Source organism: Anabrus simplex, chromosome 5, assembly GCF_040414725.1.
Source record: "Anabrus simplex isolate iqAnaSimp1 chromosome 5, ASM4041472v1, whole genome shotgun sequence".
In the NCBI taxonomy this organism is placed as follows: Eukaryota; Metazoa; Arthropoda; class Insecta; order Orthoptera; family Tettigoniidae; genus Anabrus; species Anabrus simplex.
Window position 1 is genome coordinate 326181657 of NC_090269.1, and position 18412 is coordinate 326200068.

The 18412-nt window shown below is 40.1% G+C and overlaps 1 protein-coding gene across 1 annotated transcript in view; it reads left to right on the forward strand.

Moving 5' to 3' along the window:
• sel (canopy family protein seele) overlaps positions 1 to 14226 on the forward strand; it is a 344529-nt gene extending 330303 nt beyond the window's left edge. The window contains exon 5 of the mRNA XM_067147564.2: positions 13431 to 14226. Coding sequence (XP_067003665.1) covers positions 13431 to 13592 — 162 coding nt within the window. The 3' untranslated portion in view covers positions 13593 to 14226. The remainder of the gene's footprint in view (positions 1 to 13430) is intronic.
• Positions 14227 to 18412: the final 4186 nt, after the last annotated feature.

Here is an 18412-nt window from a genome sequence, read left to right on the forward strand (position 1 = left end):
AGACGTCAGAGAAGAATAGCATAAATGGCTGTATACTGCAATATAATCTTCAACTTTGAGACTGACAAGAAGATGATCAAGATGATGTGCTAAATTCACGTGATGGACCGACCTGGGAACAATTCATCTTACCATACGACCAGACAATGACAAGGAAGGCAGTGGGTAACCATCCAACCGAGCCATGACGGAGGAAGGCAACGGGAATCCTGATAGTACTTCCAGAACGAAGGAGCGGATGACGTGCCAGATGTCTGACCCGTGACCGAAGCGAAGACCCAACTACATCCATTGGGAACGGAACAGCTGGACCAGGGACAACCACGAGCGAGCTAAGTCATTCATAATATTTTATTGCATAATTTTTTGGTTTGCCTACACATGTACCTTAGGTATGTGCCGATGGGCTAATTGTAGACCGATAAATATGGCAATGCAAGTGAGGATTACCAACGATGTGTGAGATAATTAAGTTCGTAGTTACGATTTAGTAATATAGCAATAGTTTATGCTATATCGGCCAGAATACTTGTAGGAAGCGTGAGGTTTGAAGAGAAATGTGGAACAGCTGATTGAAATGACATACTGGGAGATTATAGAGATTTCATTGAAGTAATGCTTAAAGTTGACGTCACGAATGGTTGTGCGCGGTGTAGAAAGAAACAAATGGAATTACGCATTGTTTGGTTCATAGAAAGGGCATTGAACTCGTCCGTAGGTTATGAGAAGCTCTGACTTGTAAATATTATTAAGTAACTGTGTGGTATTTTAACGTAGTCGTGAAGTTGGGAACGCGATATATTATTATGGAGGCTACGGTGTTAATATTAAATGGATGTTGTAATAAGAATATGATTATGGTAATTGGATGAAAGTTTCGAGTTATGTACATATATAGTGATATGAGATGGTTTTACGCGATGCAGGACCATCGTGTACCTGCGAGTTAAGTCATGCCACACTACAAGTTTATTTTATGATTTATTTGCGTAATGAGTGCCCACACCGCTGGAGCTACACAAGCCAAGGTACGAACTGGATTTTCTATTATAGATGTATGCTCGTGACGTAATCGTATGTCAGTGTAGATGATTTATAATGAACATTAGCATACTACGATACTTTGAATAGCTGTAGTTAACCAGATACATTACGACACCGACGTATATGAGATTATGTTTCTAAACCTCGCGGCATAGCGCTTCATAGTAACTGCATAAGAGAGAAGTAGCTTGCATCGTAGTTGAATGTTATTGGAAGATAACTATAGAAAGGGACATTGAACCTAAAAGGACATGTGTAAGACAGCCAAAGGTTATGTTGAAATTAGATAGATAGCTAGATCGATTAATATTTCTCCGTTTGATCGTACATTTCTTTAACGAACTTCAGCTAGGGAAAGGCTAGAGTAGGAGCCGTATTTAACTGGCACTAGGAAGGAATGCCTTAGTTCGTAAGTAGTTTCCATGCACAACGAGATCGATGCAACAAAATCATGACTTCGGATTTTACTCAAAAATAGCTTAATTTACTTAGATCTATTTTCGATTTCTTTTAATATATTCAGATCTACTTAAATGTTTCCACTTTATTCAGACTTAACTTGTTAGTGTATTTGAGATGCATTTCGGCTGGATATTGTATCCAAGTGAGACTGGTTTAATCAGACTAAAGAAAGTGAACTATCGGAAATGGTTATTTGTGTCGATGTTATACTTACATTGCAATTGCGAGGTGGACCTCAGATGTGTCCAGTGATCTATTGTAAAAGTGTAAATATTGAACTTCTACTTCACAAAGGAACTGATCATTTTAATAATTTAAAATACTGAATATTATTTTTCATTTTATTTTGCGAGCCAGCGCTGACTCATTCTCCATACGTATTTTAGGTCAATTTTGAATAATGCGTCGCATAATATGGAAATTTAATAACTTAATATTTTATTAATAAATATCTTGTTATTTTTCTATAATTGCTGGTGTCATGAATTCTTTAATTACTGTCTAGTTTGTAAGTTAATTAATAGCTAAAAAAGGTACCGTGTAATTAAGTGTTCATTTAACTATGGTAAATTCTCTCTAAGTCAATACTCTGATAAGGTTGTCGGCGATGATTATTATTATATCGTGAGCAACGATAGGTGTCACCCGAGAGTTGGAATTCTCTTGAACTCACGTAAAGCGAATTCTACAGTAAGATTACATGTCTTACTTGCCATAAGTAAACCCTGAGGTATCCGCTGAGCGACTCCATTTCGTCAAACTAGGCTGCCCAACGACGAGTAAGAAAATGGAGGTATCGGGTAAAGAATGTTAATCCGTCTGCGGTTACAACGTTAAATCAACAATTAAGGTTAAAATCAAATTTACTGCCCGAATCAAAATATTCACGCCACATGTTATCTCGACATCGGAATTACTTTAACTTGCAATCATTCCATCAAATTAGACCCGTGCCTTTATTCACAAAGCATTACGATAAACACGCATTTACACATTACCCCTGTTCATTTATAATTCCGATACTTCTTCTGATTATTATGTTTCTGTCCACTGGCGAAACATCAGCACGAATAATCATCGATATTTACAGACAATTCAATGGACTTCATTCCGTCCCACAAGAACATAAATCACTCGGCAACCCTCTACCTCTGGATACTCTTACAACAGGCCTTAATATCTATAAAGTTTACGATAACGGAAAACACATTTGAGCACTTATGAAATGAATATTAATCTTATCTTTACGTGAAACGTGCTCCATATAATTTCAAACAATGCAAGCACTTGAATAAACAAATCAACCCTACTCTACTCTTATTATATAATAAAAATTAGGATGAGTGCTTGATCTAATTATGTACATATTAATTTGTCCCTTTTTCTATTTCTGAATTTATACGAGCCGGAAACGGTTCGTTTCACAACCAAGTTACCATAATGAAAGAATATGATTTCCTCCCGCTAACGACAGCAATCTACAAATGTATATTAAGGGGTACTCATCTCAGCCTGTAGTTTGCTAAACTGGACGAGGAGCACAGGCCCCGCCCAGTCTAGCCCTGCATCCTACTGGTTTTCATGCCAGCTTGAAGAGGTAATCCAATGCATTTTTCAGATTAACACATTAATTTTCAAGTCTTAAAATTTTAACATTTTAATAAATTTACACACACTAATATTGAACTGAAACTTTACATGTCTGGCCTTTTATCTAGCCCACTTAATGTAAATATACATATTTCGTTCATTTCCCGGACACTAGGAACATGGGATACCTCGGGATCCCCTTTTACAACGGCCCGGGCGCGCACTCGAATTCCCGTCGCGTGTTCACGCAGCTGACCAGGTATCAGTTGATGATTGACTGTTTTTAGTGGGTGAAATACGTCGAGCACCCGTGATCGTTCTCACGCCATGTACTTCTTAATTTCTTTGTGTAGAATTTCACACACCTATCCGTAGGTTTTAATTTAATTTGTTCGGTAAATATTGGAACTCTTCTTGCTAGTAGACTGTTCAAGACCGACCTCGATAGCTGCAGTCGCTTAAGTGCGGCCAGTATCCAGTACTCGGGAGATAGTGGGTTCGAACCCCACTGTCGGCAGTCCTGAAGATAGTTTTCCGTTGTTACCCATTTTCACACCAGGCAAATGCTGGGGCTGTACCTTAATTAAGGCCACGGCCGCTTCCTTCCCACTCCTAGCCCTTCCATGTTCCATCGTCGCCATAAGACCTGTCTGTGTCGGTGCGACGTAAAGCAACTGGCAAAAAATAAAAGACTGTTCAAGACTGTAATATGAACTACTACACATCACGAATCACTGTGCTACGTAACATTATAACACTTCGAACACTACTCCACGAGTAAATACACTGACTGACAGAGCAAATGCAACACCAAGAAGGAGTGGTTCGAAAGGGATGAGAGTTGGGGAAAAAACAGAGACGGCACGGACGAATAATTGATGTTTATTTCAAACCGATATGCAGGTTACACAATGCGCACGGCATCGACTCAGTAGGATGTAGGACGACCGCGAGCGGCGATGCACGCAGAAACACGTCGAAGTACAGAGTCAATAAGAGTGCGGATGGTGTCCTGAGGGATGGTTCTCCATTCTCTGTCAACCATTTGCCACAGTTGGTCGTCCGTACGAGGCTGGGGCAGAGTTTGCAAACGGCGTCCAATGAGATCCCACACGTGTTCGATTGGTGAGAGATCTGGAGAGTACGCTGGCCACGGAAGCATCTGTACACCTCGTAGAGCCTGTTGGGAGATGCGAGCAGTGTGTGGGCGGGCATTATCCTGCTGAAACAGAGCATTGGGCAGCCCCTGAAGGTACGGGAGTGCCACCGGCCGCAGCACATGCTGCACGTAGCGGTGGGCATTTAACGTGCCTTGAATACGCACTAGAGGTGACGTGGAATCATACGCAATAGCGCCCCAAACCATGATGCCGCGTTGTCTAGCGGTAGGGCGCTCCACAGTTACTGCCGGATTTGACCTTTCTCCACGCCGACGCCACACTCGTCTGCGGTGACTATCACTGACAGAACAGAAGCGTGACTCATCGGAGAACACGACGTTCCGCCATTCCCTCATCCAAGTCGCTCTAGCCCGGCACCATGCCAGGCGTGCACGTCTATGATGTGGAGTCAATGGTAGTCTTCTGAGCGGACGCCGGGAGTGCAGGCCTCCTTCAACCAATCGACGGGAAATTGTTCTGGTCGATATTGGAACAGCCGGGGTATCTTGCACATGCTGAAGAATGGCAGTTGACGTGGCGTGCGGGGCTGCCACCGCTTGGCGGCGGATGCGCCGATCCTCGCGTGCTGACGTCACTCGGGCTGCGCCTGGACCCCTCGCACGTGCCACATGTCCCTGCGCCAACCATCTTCGCCACAGGCGCTGCACCATGGACACATCCCTATGGGTATCGGCTGCGATTTGACGAAGCGACCAACCTGCCCTTCTCAGCCCGATCACCATACCCCTCGTAAAGTCGTCTGTCTGCTGGAAATGCCTCCGTTGACGGTGGCCTGGCATTCTTAGCTATACATGTGTCCTGTGGCACACGACAACACGTTCTACAATGACTGTCGGCTGAGAAATCACGGTACGAAGCGGGCCATTCGCCAACGCCGTGTCCCATTTATCGTTCGCTACGTGCGCAGCACAGCGGCGCATTTCACATCATGAGCATACCTCAGTGACGTCAGTCTACCCTGCAATTGGCATAAAGTTCTGACCACTCCTTCTTGGTGTTGCATTTGCTCTGTCAGTCAGTGTATACACATGCTCCCTGGCGTAGTAACAGCTCGGAATATTCACAAGTAAGTTACGCACCCCTGGTGTGGTAACAGCTCGAACACATTATCAGAAGTAAGTTACGCACCCCTGGCGTGGTGACAGCTCGAACACATTATCAGAAGTAAGTTACGCACCCCTGGCGTGGTGACAGCAAGTCCGTCTCCACGACCCTATATTTATATTCGTCTCCCCTCTCCTCCGAGTTCACGAAATGTCATCTTACGACGCGCAGCTCCGATATCCTCATACGACTATTTGCGCCTTTGTCAGTAGCTTAAATATGGGTTTCAATGATGTAATTATGTTCTCAAAGGCTCTATGCCAATTCTCAACTAATATCGATCGCTGGTAATTGATATAATTGCGAATTTAGCTCTTGTATCCCGGCCTGGGATTTCGCGCCATATTGTAGCGTCTCCTGTCTGCACCCAATCAACGGATAGCATCCACGAATTCTCAGAATTACGCCAATTAATCTCCCTCAGTTAATAACTTTTATTATATGGTTAGGCTTCTAAATTCCACCTTATTCCGAATTTATCAATCACTTCCTTCTATAAATTTAATCCGTGGAGTTAAAGTTGCTAATGCTTCTTACAATACGAAGTTGTCGCGCCTGCCACTGGTCTATGAATTTTACGATTGGTCCAAGCTAGCGCGGGACAGAGAAGTTTCATATTTTTTTCTTCAAGTGCCAACCTTGCGCTCAGCTCCTGCTAGTAACTTGAGGCTCCCTTGACATCTTTTCTAGGAATTTTGCACACGGCTCCATCCAGTGTGTCGCACTATAATTTCGCCCGCGGGCCTAAAACCTTCCACTGACTCGGAAATAACTCTTGCCTGTCTCTTCCCCCTCGTCACAATTTCTGAGAATTCTAATTTTGCTGGTCATTGTATTCCTTAATCTTAGTGGAGACAACAGTCTGTGGCAGGTTGCACAATACCATCTCGGCCTGTTCTGTACTTGCTATATGTAAAGTAAGATATTCTTGCTTCTGAAACTGAAATATATATTCCTCAATAATTAATTACAATTGGATGACGCCTATCACACCCCCCACCAGGGCGCAATACTGATAAATCATTTTTCATATAATTGATAATAATTGGAAGCAATAACTTTCCCTAAAATGAAAAGGCTTTCATCAAGCTTTATCAATCATATCTTACGGATTCTAGGCTCATGTTTATCAAATTTGTAATACCGGTACACAGTCACTATGAAAAATATGTAGGCTTTTTCACTGCTTCACTTTCTATAGCATACTCAGCTGGTGAGTACTGCGCTCCTGTGGGAAAACAGTGTACGTTTGAGCAAGATTGACGTACAGCTCAATGTAACCTTGAGAGATGTTACTGGTACAGTGAGGTCCACTCCTACTCAGTGGCGGCCTGTTTTAGCAAACATTGCTCCTCCAGATCTGAGGAGAAAAGCAGAGTAAGTACAGTGGCTCAAGAAGACCTTTGCACACAGGAACTCACTCTTGTTCAATGCCCTACGAGATCCACCTGTGATGAGGTTAAAATCGCAGAATCCACTCTAAACTGATCTACACTCCTATGAAAAATGAGTGTAACAGCAGAATGGAGACAGCAATGGGAACAATGTCCACCCACCAACGCCTTTGTGATTAAAGACCCAACGAAGAAAGTGCCAGGTTTTGATCTTCCTCAACATGAGTGGTCAAAACTCAGCCGTTTCAGAACAGGCCATGGCAGGTGCCGATATATGATGAAAAAATGGGGATGTTGTGAAAGTGCTGCATATGAGTGTGTTGCTGAGAAGCAGTCATTGCTTCATGTTGTTGAGAGCTGTCCGCTGTCGGCATTTAAGGACGGTTTACGGCCTCTGCATGAATTGACACCAAGTGCAGTGGACTGGTTGTCAAAGCTGGACATTCTAGTTTAATTACTTCTACATTTTACTGTATTTTATATGTTCATTGTATATTTTTACACTTTATACTTGTAAATGCCATACGATAATAATAATAAATCCTTTTCAGAACAACTGTTTAGTTCTGAACAATTATCCTTGGTGAATTGGAAAAAGGCAAACAAGAAAAAGAAGCAGCCTAAACATTCTAAATTTCATGCGTTCTCTGAATCAACTACCCTATAACCTGCTTAGTTCTCCATTACGTTAATTGAAAGTTATTTTATAACAGTTCATTTACTACTCGCATGTGAAAAGAAATACCAGATCCCTTCTGATAGCAGTCTGTACAAATTAAGGTTGCTCACGAATTCACCCTCGTCAATATCTTTCCATTCCACACGTGAGGCCTAACTTTAGGCCTAATATTGCCGATCAATTTAACTACCGTAATAATATCACCTCCCACATTCCTTGAAAATATTTGACAATATATTATTCTGTCACATAATATAATACTAAAACAGATCCACTAACAGGCATGATTAAAATCGAAAATATGCAAGGGACTGTAAACATTAGCACGTGTTAGCCATGCATTCGAAGCTAAAGTGCCCACAACATGGCGATACACGAAAGTGTTCAATATTCCGCATAGCGCCAGCACGCTCTGTGAGTCTAAAAAAGTAATGTTAAGTACAGTAAAGTCTCGTTAATCCGAACAGGGTTCTGCCGAACTTTTGGCACTATCCGGGCGATAGCATACCTAACCTAAACAGTGTCGTCTCTTACCTCCTTTACAGCTGTTTAGGTAAATCCTCATGTGATAAATGTAGAGAACAAGCATGAAATGTACTTAAAATTAAGGGCCTGGCTTTCAACAGCCGCAGTTATCAGAAGAATGCTTCCAGTCACCACGTATTACATTCGGAAGTACAACTCGTAACACACGCTAGTTATCAGCCAGTGGCTTGGCACACTTTCTACACGGCTTTATTCGAAAGGAAAGGCTTCTGCTACACACACACCAACTGGGAATATCAGAGACCATCTCCAGAAACCATTTGGGAATAGATTCACACTGTTTGGACTCTATAGTCGGGAACCAAACTATTTTTAAAAGGTTACAAAAGACGGGACCCCGAATGCTCCCTTCTTCTTCTTCGTTTTTACTTGGACTCTGCTCAGCGCACTACGTCCAGTCACTGGGTTGATTTAAGTAGTACTAATCAAGGGACTGTTCTAACCACCACCGTCTCGATCCTCCAATACTACCTGCTCTATGCCACTAGTTTAACATAGGAAGGCGCGAATACTTATATTTCTTGAAGTCGCCGTAAGAGTGCAGTAGTAGACGCACAATCTTCGCGGTCAGTGTGGGTGCGGCATTGTGTTATATGTGCTGTTGCAAGAGCCAAGTGTTGAGCTGTGACCTTGGGCGGAGCTGCTTGAGAGCCTGGATGACCTCAGGCAGACAAGTCTTACTGTACCACTTCGTAGTAACAAACCTTTGTGTTTCTAGCACAACCCGAGCCAGGATGCCCCGTTTAGTGCAGAATACTGCAATCATCCTGAACTAAAAATAAAAGAGCACCACCCGCCGCCGAGCCTCCGTGTACAGCGGGATTGCCGATACGATCTGCGAATTGTTACCAGCTGGTACGGAAATGTCCAACGAAATGTGACGATAGGTCTTGCCATGCGGGCAGTATGCGCCGCGGCGATGGTTAAGAGCCTCTCGAAGGGGGACACTGTTCTCATGACAGAGCTTGGCCTGGATTTGGAAAGATAGGTTATAGCTACTAAATTACATTTTTTTTCTTGCCGTGCGGGCAGTATGCGCCGCGGCGATAGTTAAGAGCCTCTCGAAGAGAGTGTTCCCTTGACAGAGCTTGGCCTGGATTTGCAAAGATAGTTACAGACACTAAATTACATTACTAAGAGAGCCTTTTATCGTGTTTTTATTCTGCGCCGGTTGGTAACGGAAGCCGTGAGTTAGGAATTCTGAGAATGATGTCATGTCGGCGAATAGCTGTGCTCGTAGCTGGTCGGCTAATGGTCTATGGCACGTGAAATATTTCATTCATTAGGTTATAAAAGTAAATGCACCTTTTTGGGCGAGTTGGTTGGGTCCCTGGCATTGGTAATGAATCCATCTATCTCTCTTCTACAAGGATTTTAAGGTATGATTCACATATATTTCTTCGCGAAGTAGTGTGTTATATGCTGGATTGTACTAGGATTGTACCAAAAGTTCCACGACGGAAATAATAAAAATAACTAACAGGAAAGTTTGCCGCATGTATGGATATCTATAGGTGTGGCGGTAATGCATTTTATCATGATGTTTAATTTCGTATGTTCGTTGTCTCCATTTTCGTATTAACGCATACCCTAGTATGTTTTGTTAGGCGTCTCTGAAAATCGTTAAAAGTAAGCGGAAACAAAATCATTACTATTATTATTTATTATTCGCTAATCGGCCAACTAGGAACCGCGATAAGTTTCATTATACATTTTAGCGTTTACTCAGTTTTCGATTGATCCAGTAGGTTTTCATTAGCTCGCTGTGTCGAGCACGGCGTTTATCCGACCACTTTGCACCTGTTGTCCACTTCACATCCCGGAAAGTCCCAAAAGTCACAATGTTTTTCTGAAAAAGTCTTGTTTCTACACGTTATTATTATTATTATTATTATTATTATTATTATTGTTGTTATTATTATTATTGTACCGGGTGGTACACCTCCACGTCGCTAATTCAAACCTTGCGCCAGTTGAAACTCCCCTGCCGGAGGAAGTCTGAACTTTATCTAATGGGTTAATTTTCAAGTTTCTCAGAAGATGTCACTACTTGGAAATTTTCAAGTTTCTGAACTGTGTCGTTTTCGAGGTATTTTTGTTTTGCCTGTAGTAAGAAGTGTGAACATTCTCTTCTAGACACTACTGAAGAACTACAATGGTGCATCCTAGTGCGAAGTGAAAGAACTGTTTTTTGGAGAAATTTTTATTTCAAAAGTTTGTTCCTTGTTAAATTTCTTTCTGTTATTGTTTAAGTTGGCTGTATAACCCTTTCTTTCCCCTTGTTTTGAATTTAGCCAATCCCGAATTTCTTTAATTAATTTATGACCAATCAGGTGTATCTTCCTTACCCTAGCCAATAAAATTCTTGTGGGAGGGTGTTCTCATTCCTGAAACGCCTCGAACTTTTCGCGAGAGTATATAAACTGCTGATTTTCGGGTCTCCGCGCCACTTCAGTAACATCTTTCAGTGTGTAAAGTACGTAGCAGGGGGCGGGAAGCGCCTCTTTCTTCGGGCAGCAGTTCATCCACAAGGTAATGGCCTTTTAATAACTTATTTTCTTGCTAGCTCAGCAGTTTAACTCTCGGGGCAGGTCGGAAGCCTTTTCCATGTAACTTTCCTTTAAAAATGTAAAGACACTCGGTGTCAATTCTTTCTGTTTTAACTACATATTGGGATAGAGAGTGCTTAACCCTCTCGAGCTCCCACTCATATTGCATTGAGGTGAACTTATTTTCTCAACCGTTTCTTCCTTAACGTAATGTAAATTGTTTCCTTCTAAAAGTCACCTCTTTAGTATGGGATTAGCCCTTGCATTAACGGCCTAGTGCCAAGTAGGTTTTAAACAAATGTATTAGGAGTGCAGATCGCCTCCTCTCATATTGGTATTTTAGAGGCCATGTAATTAACCTTTCCTCACTTAATAGGCCTCAGTAGGTTGGGTATTTTTACCCCTGTGTTTATGTCCTTAGAGGACAACTTGAAAGTTGAGTTTGGTGTGGCCTTTTATAGGCTTGAACGTTGAGAGCGGTTTGCTCTTTTTGAAATTTGGTTCTGCGTGCCTCGAGGAGGCTTTACTGTGTAATTTGGAGCAAGTGCTCCTGGGCATGAATGGGGTTTTCTGCCCCTCTGTTGAAACTTGTTTTGGGGTAAAGCTGGGCTAATTGCTCAAGAATTGTGAGTTTGAGGCTCGAAGCCCAAATCCTGTAAATACTGTAATTGTACTTTTGTTGCCTTGCTACTCTGTACCTGCCATGCTTGTTATTTCTTGATTTTGAAAAGAAAATATAACCTTGTTACATTTTATCTTAACTTTAATTTCGTATTTTGAGGCCCGTTCACCCCCGCACCTTCTTTCACCTTTGCTGTTCCACAGATACCTCGGAACAATTATTATTATTATTATTATTATTATTATTATTATTATTATTATTATTATTATTATTATTATTATTATTATTATTATTTGTCAGGTACGTTGGCGAGTAAAATCATCGCTATGATTGGGTAGTTTTTATCATGTTTTAAACCTTCTTCTCTCCAAAAAATACCTATATTGGACGGAGTTAGGAGATATTAAAAGAACACTTTGTTAATGATCTCGTCTGCTATATTAATAGAATCAACCGTGAATATTTCTCAACTAAAGAAAACTCGTTTCCTCATCACGAGGTGGTGACGGCTCTTTTTGGACACGCCGTCAGTGGAGGGGAGTTACATGCACCATTTCTACGCCATATCAACCTTCCTGCCATTCGTAAATCTCTGGCAGTACGGTACCGGGAATCGAACCCAGACTCCCGAGAACGGCACCTAATTGTGCTAACCATTACGCTGGTGGACATTCTTAACCCTCTGCTCTTGGCAGGATATGTGCAAGAAATCCCAGGCCCTTATCTTGCTTTATCGTAGTATTTTATTACAATGTGCATTTTTCACTTATTTATTGTCCAAATTGAATATTTTGTATGTTTTATTTTTAAATGCATACTCTAAAAGATACTAAATGCAAAAAAGTAAATAGTCATACAAAAAAGATCTAGTTTTCCGAAATCTATTGACCAAATCAGAACATTTTTTTCACATTTCTTCAAACTTTCAAATACCAAGAAAAGAAAAGCTGGCTTCCAACTATTCATATCACTTAAAAGAACATTTAAAAATGAACAAATCCACTAAATTTCAGAACTACAGAATTGCAGAACTACAAACAACACCGTTCACTTCCCTCCAATAACGTAGTCAGCTGGCGCACAAGGTCAATGCCTTCTAGATTTTGCTCGCTTCTTTCAGCACTGTATACAGTACTTACTGAAGTTTGTTTAAGTGGTTGATATGAGTAGAACATTTCTTCCCGATTAATTTGGCGTTTGTTACGCGTATATTTGAGAGTGTATTATATTTTAAAAACATTATTTACGAAACCTCCGTATATACGGACGTTCGGATTTCTTGCACATACAGCCGACGTCCGTATATACGGACACTGGGAGCGAAAGGGTTAACTACAAAACACAGGCATATAGCATGACTGATGCATGCCAGCAATGCGCGGGTCGGACACGAAACTATTCACCTATTTGTGCGAAGTCATCGGAGCTGCAGTAGGCATACGCTACGGAGGCGGGCATTTCTTAAATACGAAACGCAGATGTACCGCATGACTTCGACGCGGTTTCATTGCGTGGGTCGTACGGACAAAATTATTCACAAATTCGTGTGATATCATCAGAGCTGCAATAAGGCTTGTACCCTCTTCGAAGCGGAAACATTGTTGTTCTCTGACGAAATACGTTGGGGGTCTTGTATGCAAGATTTTTTTAAAATTTTCATCGTCTCGGAAAGTCAGGGGGGTCTAATACATCACTGTAAACATGTCCTTGGCCTATGCTGATCCTTTTGCACTCCACTGCACTAACTTGTACGCTCGCTTATTTATACCTGTAACAAACACTGTCATATTTTACCTGTGACGTCCAAGACGACTTCATTCCAAACCCGGGGTGTCTTTATGTTTATTTTAAAACTGGCCCTGTATATCATTTTCTTCTCACTGCAGACACATATTGCAGTATTTCATTGTAGCGCCTCGAAATACCGACGTGTGACAATATTGAGGGGGAAATACTGACCTGTAGCACATGTATCACTTATATTGAAAATTCGTTTATATACTTCATTCAGTACTGAACCTTAGATGACAGAACTTGTCTGATTCGAGTTCTAAGCTGAAATATTATCACATAGCGTTTTTTCTAGGTGCACATCAATTTGTTTCTTTTGATGACATCCTATGCAAGTTCCTGTTGTGTCTTTGCATTGTAAAATCCATCTTCCATTCGTATTAATTTTTTCCTCTATGCCTGTTTGTGGGCTTAAATTTATCTTTCCCTTAATGAACTATGTCTTCTAAGTGAGCATTTTTGTTTCAGTGTGATGGTATTGTGGAAGAGAATGATGATGCTATTTTGAAATTCTTCGGAAAAAATGAAGAAAATATTGACATAAAGCTCTGTACTGATTATGCTAAACTGTGTTCACAGTCAATAAGTGACCATGAGGACTATGAGTTTGAAGCAAAAGATGAATTGTGATTAGAAACTAAAATTAGGTTATCTTCATTGTTCCTGTATGAAACATCGAGTTTTCTACTTATTTCACATTAGTTTTACTTCTTTAGTTTTATCTTAGGTGCTGGTTATTATTTATAATTGCAGATTGTTAAAATTCTGAAGCATGCATCTCCAACCTCTGAAAATAAAATTTAAGATTTAATTCGTATTGACAATAATTGAAATGTGGGTGACAATACTAGTTCATATGTTTGTATGTTGTGTAACTGGAAATAGCTAGTGCTTCATACCAGGATTCAAATTTTATTTTAGTTGTATTTCTGTGGATATATTGGTCATATGTTTTAATCAGAGATTAATTTTTGCCTTATCTTCAATATTTATAATTTTTTGGTTGTATATTTTTTGCCTTGCAAAGGTAGTACAAATGTATTATCTTAAATGTTTATATTTTTCATGCAAATTAATACATTTTCACCACATCACAAAGAACATTCCATATCCTTTAGCTCATGTAGCAATGTTATGTGATACGCATGATACAATATATTTCAATGATACTGCATTGAATAGTAATCACAGCAAAGTATTTTTTTAAAAACATTTATAAAATCTGTATTTTCTAATATTAATAAATTGATTTGTCGAATTGTAATACGGACTTCTTACATTATTTATAGTCATTTTTATTTCACTCTTTCCTGCAATCGCTTGTATGAGTGAAGTCCAGTGTCGATTTAAATATATAAAGCAATTGTGATCCCAGGAAATAAAATTTGTATGACCTCTTCCCCTATTTAGCAGAAAAGGAACCGTCTTTAAACTAATTCTAATTGTTGTGCCATGAGAAGAAAGTGTAATAAAAATTCTGCTGAGACTTCCTTCAGATGATATCACTTCATCTCTCATTGTTCCTTCATCCTCTCAAGACCAATGAAACACTCCACAGTTCTGCATACCTTGTAGAACCTTTCTTTACTTCACAGAGAAGTGTACTATGTAATATTCATGTGTAAAATCCTGGTCATTGTATTGGAAAAATGGTTGCAAGTTCCAAGGAAATTCCCTATAGACACTTGAAATCTATTTTGGACACTGTAAGACTACCTGTTTGTTTACATTATAATAATGAAATGATGAAATTTACTCAAGCACAATGTTAGTATTTTTATATCAGATGATGTAATGGGACCTTTCCCATCAACCCCCATAGCTCATGGGACCCTGTGGCAACGCAAATTTACCCCGACCGGGTCATGAACACATGGGAGCACGTGCCACAAAGGTCAACAGTCAAGGGGTCTTTCCCGTCTAGTGACAAATGCCACCTCATCTGGATTGTATCAAGTAATCCGAACGCATGAGATAACAAATTGCCTTACGACAGTGTGAGGTCAAACACACCCCTTCCGTTCCAAGATACGAGCACAAGCCTCCCAGGGCCATAGTACGTCCGTGGCTACGAAATACAACTAACTTAAAAAACCTAACTTACAGGCATAAATTAACGGAAGTGACAAGGATGCAATTATCGGCAGAGATAAGCAAAAATAAAATTTTCAAAAGGTTTAAGGAACTCTCGTTGTAACATATAATTTGCATTCTACAATCCTGATAAATAAAATATATTAATTTATATAAATATTTTAACACCCGATAAAGCAACGGGAAACCAACTCCATGCTATCGAACATGTACAAATACAGATCGTATCTACATGAATGTTCTTAGTTGGACTATTGAGTTCATCGTTTCGAATCTCAATTAATTATAGAACAATCCATTCATACCTTAATTATGTACTTGAATGATTCTTCTTTCGATTCAAGCAAATTGAAAAGGTGGAAATACTTTTAAAAATTCAACTGTTTATGATTGATTTTGACGTTGATCAACCCTTCATTACATATCAGCTGTTGAATACGACAAAAAATTACCTTTCACAATAACATAAAAATCGACTATTTACATTAACAAGTTACGACCTTGCTAATGCGAAATATTCCCCAGGAAGGCTCCCAGTTTACATATTCAAAAAGCACTGATTTATTCTGAGATTAGTCTTAGAGTGGCCGCCTAATTTAAATATAGCAAAAAATATAATACAAGAAAAAGCTAAAAACACATCCACATGATTACGATATATAACCCACGAACAATAAAAATAAACTGAATCTCGGTGAATACAAATCACCACGTTTGATGACCAACAGTGCAAAGTCATCAGGTTCTGAACCCCTTTACCTGATCAATACTATAAATGAATCTCACGAAATCTACCTTCAACAAAGCAATAGTTACCTACTGTAACGGTTCAAATCCCGCTACCAGGTGATACCTGTACCCAGCATTTGCCTGGTGTGAAAATGGGAAACCACGGAAAACCATTTTCAGGGCTGCCGACAGTGGGGTTCGAACCTACTATCTCCCGAATACTGGACACTGGCCGCACTTAAGCGACTACAGCTATCGAGCTCGGTGCGTGCTTATTTAGCGATGCGCTTACGGACTTGCAGTTACCTAGGGAGCCCCTGGCGATTTCGCCATAGTGTGTAATATTTGTCGCGAGGTGGGAGTAGATCATAGTTATTTCTGGAGATTACGTAGGTGTGTCAACCAACGTCTATAAAAGGTGGCTGCATATTGTAGCGTCAGTCATTATTCTACTGGAAGGAGAGGCCACAGTTGGCCATTAAGTGAACGAGATGGAGTGGCCTCAGTCAGTCAACGGGAGTCATTAGTTTTTTTCTTTTTGATAGGGGCTTTACGTCGCACCGACACAGATAGGTCTTATGGCGACGATGGGATAGGAAAGGCCTAGGAGTTGGAAGGAAGCGGCCGTGGCCTTAATTAAGGTACAGCCCCAGCATTTGCCTGGTGTGAAAATGGGTAACCACGGAAAACCATCTTCAGGGCTGCCGATAGTGGGATTCGAACCTACTATCTCCCGGATGCAAGCTCACAGCCGCGCGCCTCTACGCGCACGGCCAACTCGCCCGGTGAGTCATTAGTTAAACGGAAGGCGAAGAGAGAAGAAGTAAAGTGAATGGTGAACAGTGATGGAGTCATAGAAGGTTACAATTGCAATGAAGTCATACCATACAGACTTACAAAGAAGTCATATAATATGGAGAAGAAACACTCACATGAATACATCACCAAATTAGGCGTGACACATCTACAGTAAACGCCAGATCGAAAGGAATACCTCGTAATTGCACTCAAAGTGTTGAAGGTACAGTCAAGTGAACCAGTGAAGGATATATTTCGTATAAAATTTGTTGAATGTCCGGCCAAGAAGAATTCCAATTCATGCCTAGTTTCTTTCAGTTGCAATGTCATAAGTTCATATTCACATGTGTTTTATCGCAACAAGACTTACTATTTTATATACAATTTCAAGAATATATTTTGTTCTATCAAATTAATCTTTCGTTTCATTTAAACAGTAAAATTTCTTAACCTCTAATTAAATGGGGAAACCGAACGCCAATTTCCTTTTCCCAGAAATTATATGGTATGTTGTCAAAAGTAAGCTTATTACCCCACACCCTAGAGATAGTCAAGATTCTCATTCTATTATTGCTGCACTGAGTTGTAGCTGGCGCCCATCAAATAACGTATGTGTAAGCAGGTAAGAAGTGAGTACAAGGTCCGACGATTGTGTATTTTATTTAATGAATATTAATTATCAGATTTTTTAATGTAAATGTAGTTTTATATGTTTCAAAAGATTGTCAGCGAGTTAGGAAAATTGCATTGTGACGCCGCAATGTGGTGCACGAATAAATTCAAAACTTGATCTGAATGACAGCATATAGGTTCATTTTGGGAAGAGTATGCACATTTAAGCAAACGGAATTATTACCGGTAAATATCAGGATTGTATTTTTGGGATATATATTTGTATTCTGGTGGCGTGTCAAGGGATTTGAAGAGGGAAATTAATTTGAGATCGCGTACTATTAATAGTGAACCAAAGATGGACAAGGAAGACAATGACAAGTTATGTAACGAGGAGGTCATTGCTTCTAAGAACATCCAAGGTGGACAGTAAAATGAAAATGTTAAAGGTCCACTTTTTCAATACCATGAATGTTTATTGATGTGAATATATATCACATAACGTCTAGAGAAGGTTGGTACTAGTTTCGACGCTCATTGCGCGTCATCATCAGCCAACAAATCGATTGAGCAAAATGCAACTTATCGAATAGCAATATATAACACATGATAGCACCTACAAGACAAATGTTAAACGATGACTAGTTGAAATATAATACACATGACAGCAAGTACTAGGATTAATGTTGAAAGCTAAATTGTCAAAAGTTAAAACAATGAAATCAAAACAGAGAAGGTAACAATAGTTAGGGTATGATACACGAGAAAGTAGTCCAGCTTGAGGTTTGTAGAACATAAGGCGTATCTATATACAACATTTAAATGCACCAACTAAGGCAAATTTTAAATGTAACGTTAATATGATGAGGGTGTGGTGCGTATAACCATCTAAAACATATGACAGCACCTATAAAGTCACTGTTAGATTATAACCAGTTTAAATGATGTGGTGTGTCTGACTGTGAAACATAACATTTTTGAGATGGTATCCCAGTTGTTGAGTCTTGATAAACAAGAGAATAGTCCAGCTTGAAGTGCATAATCATAAGGCCTCATATGTTATCAGTGGGAAGAATAATCTTGTTCTCTTAAGTTGCGGTAATTAATAGGCTTAATTCAGGTGGTTTTGAAGCCAACAAGGTGGTCTTGTGAAGATCATAATTTGAATTAACGTCACGTTTCCCAGTTCAGTATGGAAACGTGGAGACCTTGAGTAG